This window comes from Miscanthus floridulus, chromosome 1 (assembly GCF_019320115.1).
Source record: "Miscanthus floridulus cultivar M001 chromosome 1, ASM1932011v1, whole genome shotgun sequence".
Taxonomy (NCBI): domain Eukaryota; kingdom Viridiplantae; phylum Streptophyta; class Magnoliopsida; order Poales; family Poaceae; genus Miscanthus; species Miscanthus floridulus.
In genome coordinates, this window is record NC_089580.1 from 20,617,234 (window position 1) to 20,630,808 (window position 13,575).

Sequence of the window (13,575 nt, forward strand, 5' to 3'; positions counted from 1 at the left end):
CAAAACAACTTATAATTTAGAACGGAGGGAGTAAATATAAGATTTCGTTGCCTCTGCGCTCGAGTGAGCAACGGAGTAAGGCCCTGTAACGCGTGGGCGTGGGCTGTTAGTGGCTTGATCTCTTAGCGATCACACGGGTCTAGCCAAGATTTATTTATGATTAGATGTGTTATTATTTCGTTCTCCAACGAAGCAGCCTAGCAGAATTGCACAAATGAACAACCAACTACAAAAGGCACCAGGTGTAGGTGCAAATTTCCATAGAGGATAGCAAGTGGAAAAATAATATGTTTTAGCACAAATCGAGTTAGAGAGAAGTTGTTCCCAAAGTCTTGAGCCCAAATCTGTTCATGCCTCTCCTTGTCGCATGCCGCGGCAAAAAGCGCAAAACATTCTAAAATCCCTCCTTACGGGGGCTTTCAATTGCAATGCACCCCTCTTTCTCTCCAGGGCTTTGTGGAAACAAGCACCCCTCTTTCTCTCCGGGGCTTTGTCGAAACCAGAAGCTACCTAACGTGGTTAGCTTCTGGTCCACTACGACCTACCCTCTCCTCCTCATCTCCTTGGTCTTCCTCCCTCGCCGCCCCATTGGCCACAGCCCTGGCTGGCGACTGCTGCTGGCCATGGTGCAGCAGTAGAGGTACCCAAGGGTCTCCAGGTCTTTGGAGAGACTGACAAAGCCCTCCAGGGAGGGGTCATAGTGTCCATGGCCAGTGAAGGGGAACACCCAATCACCGCATAGTTTCCACACATGCTCCTTGGTGTCGAAGATGAAGGTGACGCCACTCTTGGCACTGACGAGGATGCATCCATCGGGTTGCACGCCGTAGGAGGAGACATCCGAAATCGAGAGTGGAGGATAAGTGACTCGCGCCCACACCCACAGTCCACTGGGTTTCGGCATCCGGAGGATTTGAAATGTGCCAATATCTAGAGTGAATAGCCTATCATCACTGACGGGGATGTAGATTGGAAAAGCCGGACCGTTTGGTGGAGGTTCAAAGGTGATGGTCTGATCCTGGACGTCGATAGTTGGGACTCCCCCTAAGATATCACCAGACGCGCCTGGATGCATCGCCATGATATTTTTTTTTGCCTCAACCTTCAAATACAAGCTTTAGTATCTAAACTTACAAAGAAACTCAACACCCACTCACTCCACACGTACGCACTCACACCACAAGTAAGCTAGATCTACAACTTATATTTAGATCTAGAAAATACACGACCGAGAGATATGACAGTTATGACCCATCCGTGCGAGGCATCCGAAAACTACCTAAAGGGAACTAAATCCCGGTAAGCACCAGCCTTTGAACGCTGGTGGGTAGGCTGCACACCACAAGCCGTTGCCATCCGAGCTAAAGCTCGGTCTCGCATCGCCATGATCTTGGTGCCAAAGGCTGACGTGAAGAGCTCGGGAAACCCACACGGCACCAGGATGATGAAAACTGGCAAGGGCTTGGGCTTAGCGCCATTGCCTATGTCATAAAACATACAGACTTTATCCTAAAAGGAAAGGAGAAGGAATCCTAATCCTAGTCTGTTTGTATGTTGGCTCTTATCAAACTCTTATGCCTTGGCAGGACTATATATACGTGAGAGCTCTATATTGTAATTACCAATATTCAGAAAAATAAAGAATAGTCTCCCTATCTTGTGTCTATTTGTTCTCTACTTTCATCTACTGTGTTGATAATGAGAGATGGAGAGGGAAATGTCCTAACCGTTAGTAACATGTTTTATAACACGTTATCGGCACGAAAAAGCTCTACGTCGACATCGCTGTTGAAGCTGCCGTCGACCTCGACACGGACGCTCGTGTCAACGTCTACACCGCGACTTCTTCGACGACGTCGACATCCTCGACGTTGTTAATGGAAGGGATCTACTATCTCTACCTGCTACCGATCTGCACTACATCGACATGCACTGTCGCTGTCAAACAGTTCTACGACAATGCCAAACGCCCTACGCGGTATGTATCTACTAACCACTGTCCTACGCGGCACGTGAGGTAGATCAAATTAGCATCCTTTACCGGTATTTTTACCGGTATGAAAGAATCGCATCTCGGAGGGTATGTCTCGACCATCGAGTTGGGTTGTATACTAATTATTTCTACATGAAGTAGATATTTGTACAAAAAGTACGTGCATAAATATGTATATGCAATTGCATCTACAGAGTTGCATCTAGGGTTAAAAAAAACAGTACAAACTAATGGTGTACACGAAGTACATACTGTTTTTGTACATGAAGTACACACGTGTATAAATACTATGTACGCTACAGACACTTGCGACAGTGGGTACCATGGAACTTGCACATCTCGGAATATCATGCTCCCGCACGAGCTTATCCCGCCGCTGACACGGGCACGGGGCATCAACGTGGCTTGCACGCCGCTATAACGACGCCTGCGCCGGCACCCGCGCCTGCGAACCAACTCATCGGCACCGAAATTGCTACCGTGTCTCTTCTGCACAGCCGTATGGGATGACGTAAACAAATCCGATATGTCGTGTCTTTGTTCGCACCTGTCGTGTACGCACATGGACAATCACCGCATGCAAGAGTTGTTCCATGCAGTGCCGCGCGCACGCATTGCTTTCAAGCACCGCAGCTAGCCCTAGTTGCAACTTGCAGTTGTCGCTCCTCCCGGCCTGAACGTCGACCCATACGCACCACTCGTCACCCATAGCTCGTAGCTGTTGTACACGCAAAAAGTGCAGCTCCCGCTGCCGAGACCTATGGCTCGCACGCCGTCGCTCCTAGTCCTAGCTCAGCAGTCACGAACGATTGTGTCTGCCTTGCGGTGAGACTGAAACCACCCATGTAACGGGACATATGAGCCAGGAAAAGACCGAGACACTCTTGCCCTCAGAATAGGCAGGCGATTTGGGATTCGAAAAGAAAATTGAGAAAATCCAGAAAATAAGAGAGTTCGTATTAATCTGAAATTTTTATGTTAGACCCCTGAATCCTGCAGATTCTGCATATAGATCTTGTATTATTGCACAGTGTCTCGTGCTTTCTGAAAATTATGGAATTAAGGGTCCGTTTGGTTGGGCTTTTGACTTTGGCTTTTGGCTCAAAGGGGCTGCTTTTCTAGACCGTTTTTTTAGAAGCAGCTGATTTTCCGTAGTACAGTTTTGAAAGCTAGTTTGATCATGCTTTTGGCTTTTGGCTTTCTGCTTTTCAAAATTGGTGGAATAAAAAAACTCTTCCATAGTTGTTTCAAGAGAGATAAAGATAGAAGGTATAGTTTATACTTGTTTAACCAAACAGCTTTCAGCTTTTCTACAGCTCACAGCCCACAGCAGCTTTTCTACAGCCCACAGCAGCTTTTTTCCACAGCCACAGCTGAACCAAACACACCCTAAGATGTAGCTCTACATAAATTTCAGTTTTTACAGCAATTTTTTTTTTCTGAATATCAACCCTAAACCCTCTGTATATGCATATTTACTGTATTTCTTATACCAGCATGTATAAGAGTTCATATACAACTCTGAATCTGGAAAATGCTAGTGCAATTCCGTTATGAATTTTAGACCATGTTTCTAGTGTAATTGTTCAGAAATTTTATTCTTGCAATTACATGGTATAAAGTATATGGGCTCTCTAAGTCCCGTAGACCTTAGACTTATCACTTTTGAGAGGCTCATATTTGTTATCCCTAGCATAATGATTTTTTGGATGCACGAATGTTTGGTATTAATTATGAAAATTTGTATATACCATAATCCTGAAAAATGCTAGGATGCTTCTAAAAATATTTTATATAACTATCCACTATCTTTTTGCACCTTGCTACTTGTTTACATGCAGTAAACCTGTAAGCACATGATTATTCCAGTTATAATGATATATATGCATATCTTCATGAAGAAAGAATATTCTGGACTTGCCCTGAATGATATAATTATATAGCATTGTCATTGTTAAATCCTAGTAGGATATTCTACTACCACTGAAGTAGAGTAGACTCAGGCACTATAGTTCCTGGTATTACTCTCAAGAATAAGTACGTGGCCATAATAAATCTCAAAGGTCTTGTGCGACTCGCTGAATGAGAAAATTTAGAAGATATCCCATATTATGATTGCATAATATCAGAAATATTAAAAATAGAATTTTCAAGCTTACATGACCATACCAGATATGTATGCTGCTCTATAAACAAATACAATGGCATGAAGCTTTGTATTAAATGTCATAGAAGAAAAGATGATAAATGAGATTTTATCGATGAATATTTTCGAAGAAATGTCTCTTATATATAGAATATCAAAAAGCAATGTAATACATGAAGTATTTAAATTTACCACCAGAAATTACTCAAATAGAAGTTGAGTTAGAATTTTTAGATAGCTCTATCAACCAGGATATATGACTTGCATATGTTGTACTCCTAGGAGGATCATGATCAGATATCACCACTATGAAATAAAGCATGCATGAAGCTGCTAAATGTCAAGCATAGAAGCTAAGACATGTAAGAATGGATAAGAATGTTTAAGGTTTCTCTAAAAGAACTTAAATCATGTGCTTATAGACTTATTTCGTCTTTAAAATTACTATCTAGAAGTATTAGTAGTAGCGGTGGTGCATTAAGTTTTGATTCTCGTTGAATTAGATGGTTCTCATGTACTTATAGAAGAGTTAACAGTTTATTTATTAGTATGAAGACTAATACAAAGCATTTAATATTCTTAGTTGCAATTTTTACTTGCAGTAATATATGTTAATCTTGCATGGAATGAATTATGTTTTACATATAAACAATTGCCTATTGCTTATCTAAATAAGTTTTGCATCGATTTTATCCACAAAGATGCCTCAGTTAACCATGAAGGTTACAGTTCTTTGTGCACTACTACCATGGAGGTAGAAGGAAACTGAAGTTCCTAGAAGCACATGAACAATTGGAGTATAATGGCATATTAACTGGTCTTAGAAGGATCAATTTAGCCAAGAAATTGTATAATCCTAAAACTAATTTTTTTCTCGCCTCAATCGGCTGAAACCGGGACACGGTGTCCTATGGCCTAATTTCAACGAACTAGAGTGTTTTCTGGCAAACTGCTCAAAACGGGATGTCCGCCAGCAAATGACCATCACTTTGGATGTCTGTCAGACAATTGTTCCTTAATACTTTAGCATAAGAACTAGAAGTTTATGTCTTACCCTGAATGTGTTGTTGTACACTGAATAGTACACTGGATATGTGAATTTCATGCCACAACCAATGAATACCAGAAGTATGATTGGATTCTATGAAACATTAAAAATGATTATTTATAGATGATGCATGTAGCAAATTACTACTTAAAGTAATTATGGCATGAAAAAGGAGGAGGAATTTTGGGTGAAGGCATGAGAAGATGTGGGTAATATATATTTAATAGGCATAGCCTTCCTAAATCTATCTTTAAGTGCATGTATCAGGACTTAAAGTCCTAGCTGTGTCCCTTCCGGCCGAGTTAACTTTCTCTACATTGCACTAATTGCAAGCAAGCATGTAGCTTTGCATTTTATCGTTATCTATTACGTTAGATTGAATACCAACATTCCATATTACACTCAAATGTGTATCACTATGTTGTGCTCTCGTCGAGCTGCAACTATCTCGACCCCTGTATGAATATTAGTATATTTATAGCTAGTAGCTACCTTGCACTTCCCTCATAATTAGATTGGCTAGCTAGTAAGATATGTCTTTAGTTTCTGTTGAACTAAGAAATATCTTGCTTTCAATATAGATCGCATGCATAAGCAATAAATTGGTCAAGGGCTAAGTAGCCTAAGATTTGGGGGAGTTGCTTAAATTGAAATTGGCTAAATGGAGAAGTGACCCAATTGAATGGGATGGATTATATTGGAAATTGAGTTGATAGATAAAACACTTATGATAATTTGGGATTTATGAACAAAAGGCATTTGGGGAATTTTGCATTAATGGCAATTATAAAATTCTAGAAGAAATTCCATATGATTTTGAATGTTGCGTATTCTATACTTTTAAAGTATATGGTTCATTTTTTTATGTATGAGTAATTTGATCAATTTTTTTGGCTAAACAATAAAGAAGCTAGACAATAAAATAGTTTTCTAAACTATGATATATGCAAATCAGGGGAAGAACATCCCTGAGTTTATAGGAATGTTGAACATTCTTAAGTGCACTTTATGTATTCTAGCTCGCTACATTTAATGAACAATAACCCCCAAATTTAAATATGTGTGTGAATATTTTTCATAAAATTTCATCATCATAGCATACATGAATGGGCCTCCACTTGTAGTTGGAGATACATAAATTTTAATTATTTTAAGCCCATGATAGGGGATATCTTTTGAAGTATGATATTAAGGATCTAATATTGGTATTAGGGGGAGAGAAAGTCTATTTTGAATGTCAAATATTATTTCCATAGAAGAAAAATTATCTTAAGAGAAAAATATTCCTTAAAGCTTGAAGCAGAAATAGTATCACGCACTAAATCAAACAATAGCTTGACTAATGCTCTTGTGAAGCATGAAGCAGAGCATGTGCCAGATATTTTTAAAAATGATAGTAACTTAAAGTTATAAAAAACCAGAAGTTATGTTTACTAGTAGTAACTAAATATTGTATACTATCAAGCTAAAATCTACGGGGACGTATGTAGGTTCTAGTTTAGTGTATACTTGTTAAATAACATAAGAACAAACTCCTCCATTCTCACGAAGAGAACACCTCATGAAGAAGGTTAAGCACCTCATGAAGAGGATCATCATGAAGATGATATCCAACACACTAAGCACACACATCATAGTGTTGGGTACGCAGAACAATAAATTATCTCTTGTTTGGGAAATGACAAAGAGATAGAACAATATTATATTGTGATAATATTAGGAGAAAATAATAGTTGTCGACAACGCTACCTCTATAATTATAAATGTTTCTCTTATGAGAACCCGGATCCAAAAAAACAAAGTCCATGGCAAAGTCGCATGTAGCGATTATATCGAGTCAATAAAGAAAGCAAATAAATATTCTGCTATATCTCTGGCAAATGAAATGATTAAATATAAAATAAGCGGTTAATAAGTGGATTATGAAAATCATAATTCTTGAAGAATAGAAATCACAGCATATAGAAATTAAACCTCATACTAAATATTAAGAAGTCTAAGGTAGAATATATTCCTGTATGAATATTTCAGTCTCAATAAGAACATATCCTAGAAGGAAGAGTCATCAAATGACTTTGTAGTGAATAATACTATCTCATTGTGTATATCACATAACAATCTCTCATAAAGTAGAGAATATATCTCATAGAGGAGAAATGTTATTCACCGAAAATGAGAGCATCCTTGAAGGAGTTAATCCATTAAGGATTTACCAGTCGATTCTTGAATAAACAACACTAATCCCTAAAGTGAATATGGATCCGAGAGAAAGCAATGAGAAATCATAATAAACACCATGAAGGCGCCATACAAACACTCAGAAAGTGTATATTGTAAAGCTAGCAACGAAGTATTTATATCCTCTGAATACCATAGAAGGTATAAGAATAATGGTGACTTTGGCAATTAAATTATCTCCTAAATGCCAAATGCAAGACTGGATTTATTATTTAGTGGTACAATCAAAATCTCAAAGATTTGTAGAACATATAATTTGAAAATCCACTAAGAAAGAATTATAAGTATTTAAATTCTAGTATAAGTTTGATACACTATCTAGAAGATATTGAATATTGTAAATTATTTACTCCCATAATCCTCTGAAAGGATTTATTACCCTGAAGGATAAATTTTATTTGTTTTGCACAACTAATAAGCGGTCACTATACATGAAGCATATTGCTCTGGTTTATACTCATATTATAATTCATAGAAGAATTGGGAGTCATCTTTTGAAAGATATAGTATTATGGTACTGCATATCATTAGTTAATCACACAATTATGAAAACTGAGATTTGAACAATGAAGTTCAAACTATGGCTTTATGAGGAGGAGCATATTTGATTAAATCTACCTTAAAGGTAAACCACTAGAATTACAAATATCAAGTAGATCATATTTGCCAAAACATTGAAGTTTATGCATAGATCATGAAGATCAATATCTATTCACGAAGAATAGAATAACTTGAAGAATACATGACCAAGAAGGTTAAATATTGTACTCTTTTTCCCTATATGAGTTTTTACTTGAAGGTTTCTGACAAGGTTTTTAATGAGACAACATGTGCAATGCAATTAACGAATGCGATATACTCTTTTATCCAAGAACTGTTTTTTCCCACTGGATTTTTGGATGGATTTTTTAACGAGGCATGTGCATATCGTGGTAATCGGCTAAGGAGGAGTGTTATAAAACATACGGACTTTATTCTAAAAGAAAAGGAGGAATCATAATCATAGTTTGTTTGTATATGGACTCTTACCAAATTCTTAGGCCTTGGCAGGACTATATATACGTGGGAGTTCTACGTTGTAATTACTAATATTTAGAGAAATAAAGAATAGTCTCCTTATCTTATGTCTATTTATTCTCTACTTTCATCTACTGTGTTGATTATGAGATACGGAGAGGAAAATGTCCCAGATGAATCGGACGATTGCTCAGAGCGTTTGCCTGAGCGGCGCGACAAGCTCACCTTGCGGATGGAGTATCCAGAGTTCCAGTCATCAAACACAAGGTAAAGCTGCTTACGCTGCTCCGGCATCCTCGTACTCGTAGATCTGGTTCCTGCGATTCGAATTTGAAGAAGAATCGATTGTCAAATAGAAATCAATCAGGCCCAATCATCCGTCCTACTGCAACTCAACCCGACAAATCAAAAGAAGAATCCGATTGTCAAATAGAAAATCAATCAGGCCCAATCGTCCTACCTACTGCAACTCAACCCGAGAAGCAGTAGCGAATCTAGGATTTTAGTTTAGGGTATGCCATCCAAAAAAATTTATATCAATTCGGTAAATTTATTTTAACCAATTCAGTAACAATTGTAAATTTTACGACGTGATTCGGTATACACACGCTAATTAACATGATAAGGCTTAAATTGAAGGATTAAGTTGAAACCATCCACTAAATACAACTGGACCAGGGAACGACCAGAAGGTTTAACTGGGAACGAGATCAGTTGTGAAAAAGAGATGCAATATCTAAGTTTCTCTTCGTAAATGCATGGCAAATAATTAAACAATTTATTGTTTGTGAGGTTAGCAAATAGCTATGAAAGTTGACAATAATTTTCTAAAAAACGAAGAGCAAAAATTAAATTTTACCTAAGCAAAATAGCGAATCAAAATGATAAACCCTGACTGACGAGACCATATATACTGCAGACGAGATGTGCCAAATAGACGACGATCCTCCGATTCAGGGCGGGAGGAGGCAGGACCAGCACTAGAGCCAGGGCTGCGGCCGGCAGGGCGTCACCGACTCACCGGTCACTCGGTCAGGCGGCGACGCGGCGTGTTGCTCTGTAGGCTCCGTGGAACTCCCCGATCGAGATTGGATTAGGAAATTGAAACGTCATGTACGGAGTATACTGGACGAATGGAGTTCACTTGCTTGTGGGCCGCGTCAGTGCGTCACATGGCCTCCCGTCGTCACGTTATGGCGTCCAGGTCTGTTTTTTCCTTCTTCTTTTTTTCCTTTTTTACAAATACAGCATATATACTATTATACAGTATATATATACTACTTGCCGCCAGATTTGCAGGGTATGCCCTGTGCCTCCGCCACTGCAAGAAGTCCAAGTATCCAAATCTTAATCGAGGGCAACAAAGGAGAAGAGGGAATCGCAGGAATGCACCTATACAAGTCGAAGATGGTGCGATGGTTGAGGTCAGGTTGAGGCGGAGGAGGGGAGGAGGCGAAGGGATGGTATAAAGATGAGCCAATTCCCTCAATGCTATCATAAATTTTAGCTCTTCCCTCGCTGCCATTGAAATTTCCAAACTTTCCTCACTGCCATCAGATAAGATTTCCGATTTCCTCAATGCCATTTCTGTCCATCTACCGTTAGTTTGCTGTTAAGTTGGTGTGCAAATGTCATTTTGCCCCTCCCAAGCAAATGAAGTGAAAATTTCCCCTTTTTTCAAGTGCCACTGAAGGCTGTCGCCATGATGGGATGGACAAGCTCGCTAGCAGTTCAATAATCAGCAAGCTTCCAGGGAGGAGCTGCCATAGCTCATCTGTCTCCGTTTGAGCATTGCATCGAGCAGGCGATAGCCTGATAGTTACCTTGGTGAGCTGGGAAGAGGCAAAGCGACGAGAAGCTAGTAGGGACATGGCGTGAGCAACTGAGCATGTCATATAATCGAGGACGCGTGCAAGGAGCCATAGCATGCGGTGCTTGCGGCAACTCGTGCAGCCGCGTCTCTCAGCGCCCACACCGTGCGTGCGAGCACAAAAGCAGGTCAGTGCAGCGTCGTTGTCGTCGCCTTATTCCTGTCTTGGCGGCCAGCGCCCACCATAGCATCACTCCGCCACGAACCTGCTGGCAGCGTCTTCGCCGTTTCGGCGGTGCGAGGAGACGAGCTCGTGTGCAGCAGCGTGGAGCAGGGCCGCGGCCGCAAAAGCATTGGAGCTTGCAACCGCCCCCGGAGCCGGTGGAGCGCGCCCAGGGCCGCTCGCACAGCCCCATCCCTCAGGCAGCAGAATGCATTCTGCGAATCGTTGAGAAAGCTAACGCACCTGTGATAGATATACTTGTCCACCGATGCTGCTGAGAGCGAAACCAATCTCCTGCAATCCTTGGTCGTATTCAATGACAGGCAGGTCCCACTTGTGAAGAGGCCAGAGCACCACAGCTCTGAGAAATGGGATGCCCTGCTCTATAGAAACCACATGGGCGGAGATAATCAGGTATTACGCATGAATCCCGATACCATTTTTTCTTATGAACCCAATTTTGAGTCTGACTCTGAAGCCCAAGACACAGCGGCAAGCCCAGCTACTCCTACCCCTTCTGTTGCCGGATCTCCTACACCTCCTCCAGTTGCAGGTCCAGCTACAGTACACCCAACCTTTGTCCAGAACTTCATCGAGGGCCTCAAGCTGCCGCTCGACAAGCCCCTCATTCAGTCGCCGCCGCGCCTCCGTGTCTTGTGTGTTCCGGTGGCGCATCTCGTCCCGCGTCGTAGTGACAGGCTTGCGGCGAAGTCTGTCTACCGCGACCCAAAGCCGGAGAAACAGGCCAAGCGGGTCATGCTGAACAAGTGGCGGCCCTCATCCAGTGCTCCACGGTCGTCGCCAGTGACACCCTACGCCTCCATCGCCACTCGTTTCCACGAGATGTTCCAGGAGCCGCTGTCTTCATCCAAGCGCGGCGCAATGCGGGAACTCTTCCCCATGCGTGGTGCTCACAGGAGGCGGGAGGTGGCGCAGGCGTCTTAAGCACGGGTTCCCTCAACGTCGCAAGCTCTTAGGTCGCACTTTTAGTTTCTTAGTTAGTTACAACGGCGAGTGTTCCATCTCCCAATGATGCCTTGTGTTCGTGTTCAACCTCATCGCTCATGGCACCTTGCCGTGATGTGATGTTGGACATGTAAACGTTCTAACTTCTTCTTAATGAAACATGTGCTACGCACGTTCTCGAAAAAAAAATTAAGTCTGACAGACTTACTGAACAACAATCCACCTTTGCAATGCTTGTTCAGGTCGATGCCATGCTTGACAAGACAATCTGCTCGCTGTCGAACGTGTTCATAGGATCATCAGGTTCCACCTTCACGGAGGACATCTTCCGGCTGCGAAGGGGCTGGGGTTCAGCGTCCCACTGCGACGAGTGTACCTCTGCCAGGGTGAGCTGCCCAACTACATAGCAGAGCAAGACTGAGAAAGCAACATCTTAGGAGGAAAGATCGATAGTTGTATTTTCCCCCGTCATGTTGTTAAGTTCTGTAAATTGGGGGCGTGTACATCTAGTGTGATTCCTGATATTTATCCATAACAACCAGTTCTGAATCATGCAGTTGTCATCACACAAAAGGACACCAGACGTTGTATACAGGACAAACAGACGCCTTGAAATGTTCAGAGTTTCGTGATGAGATGTTTGCGTTTGGTTGAATGTAACGAGACGTACTCGGTAGCGAGGAATTGCTCGAAGAGGGCCTTGATAAGGCCGAGGCCGAGGCGGACCCTGCGCAGGTTCCGGGAGTGGCTTCCCTGCTTCTTCACGCAGTCATTCTGGATGTCCTTGTCGAGGATGTCGCTCAGCGTGCGGTACGACTTGCCGGCACCGATGAGATCGTTCACCTGGAAGGATGATGGGTGATATGAGTATTCAGTATCCACACGGGGAAGCGCCGGTACGTTCCTTTGCCGGGAGTACGCGTGAGCAATTTTGATTGGTACTAATAACGCCGACCATTGAAATTTTGAAAGAGGCTGCACGCAATCGACTGCAAGTCAAATCAACGCGGCAACGTTCTTTCCTGGAGCTTCCTTGAAAGAAAAGAATGCAAAGTTTCGATTCTTTTTGTGGTGATGACGTAAGAAGGAAAAGGTAGAATAATCCAATCTAGAGTAATTTTTTTTGGCAACGTCGGTGGACGCTGCAAGATCCGACGAAAGTCAAAAACAGCATATGGAACCATGTTATCTCGTCAGCCGTGTAAAATCTTGGATCCCTGACACGGAGAGATCGCAACAACGGTACAAGCGAAGCAAACGATCCGGTAGGGGCGAAAAAAAAAAGGAAAGATCGCGCAGAACAATCGCGAAGGGGATCGATCGGCGGGACGGGATCGTCGGGCGCTCACCTTGGTGACGTACTCGATCTCGGCGAACCTGAAGGCCATCCCGAGGCTGCTGAAGAGCACGGAGACGAGGGCGCAGGTGTCGCTGAAGGGCGCGAGGCGGAGCTCCCCGCTGTCGGCCACCATCCCGCGCGCCAGCTCCTCGAACGCCTCCGCCACCGCCGTCAGCGGCGTCTCCATCCCCTGGCGCGCCGCCACGACGGCCGCCGCCCCTTCGCACAGCTGCTCCGACGGCGCCTGCGTCTGCGCCGACGACGACCACGCCATCTGCCTGAACCCGAGCATTCTGTCCCGTCCTCTCCCTGCCTCCTCCCTCTCTCTCTCCCCCGGAAACGCGTGACCGTTGGCGGGCGCAACGGAGGGAGGCGAAGGACGCGCCGCGAGGTGTGCGAACGCCCCACCTCCGCGCGCGGCTTGCTGGGCTGTGTGGGGGGAGGGTGAAAGGCTGGCTGCCTATGTATAGGAGGCGGCCGGAACGGAATTCTGCCGTGGGAGAGAATGAGGGAGAGGATTCGAGGGGCAACCGGTTTGGCGAATCGGATCCTGCTTTATATAGCCATCTCGTCTCGTGGGGAATTGTCGAATCGAGAAGACGATTGGAATTTTGGAAAGGAGGTGGAGTCCTAACCGAACGTACACTGACTTGGAGTAAGGGCGTGGCAGGCTAGCAGGGAGGGTCGCAAAAATACGTTTTTTCCACTTTTATTTTCATTTTCATTTTCATGAGGTGTTAATATTCCCGGGGTGCAATAGCATCCTAATTTTGGAATGAACTTCACAGGCTACGG

At 43.0% G+C, this 13,575-nt stretch overlaps 1 protein-coding gene across 3 annotated transcripts; it reads right to left on the minus strand.

The window, feature by feature from the left end:
• Positions 1-7,459: 7,459 nt before the first annotated feature.
• Positions 7,460-13,314, minus strand: LOC136452757 (ACD11 homolog protein-like). Of its 3 annotated transcripts, none has more exons than XM_066453497.1 (3): positions 12,791-13,314; positions 12,112-12,284; positions 7,460-8,759 (listed from the first exon to the last, which is right to left on the minus strand). In XM_066453497.1, the coding sequence occupies exons 1-3, from the start codon at positions 13,070-13,072 to the stop codon at positions 8,720-8,722; spliced, it is 495 nt and encodes a 164-aa protein (XP_066309594.1). In that variant the 5' UTR covers positions 13,073-13,314; the 3' UTR covers positions 7,460-8,719. The 3 variants fall into 3 exon arrangements, with proteins under 3 accessions (XP_066309594.1, XP_066309537.1, XP_066309480.1); XM_066453440.1 differs by lacking the exon at positions 7,460-8,759 and adding an exon at positions 9,725-11,840; XM_066453383.1 differs by lacking the exon at positions 7,460-8,759 and having other exon boundaries at positions 11,945-12,284.
• Positions 13,315-13,575: the final 261 nt, after the last annotated feature.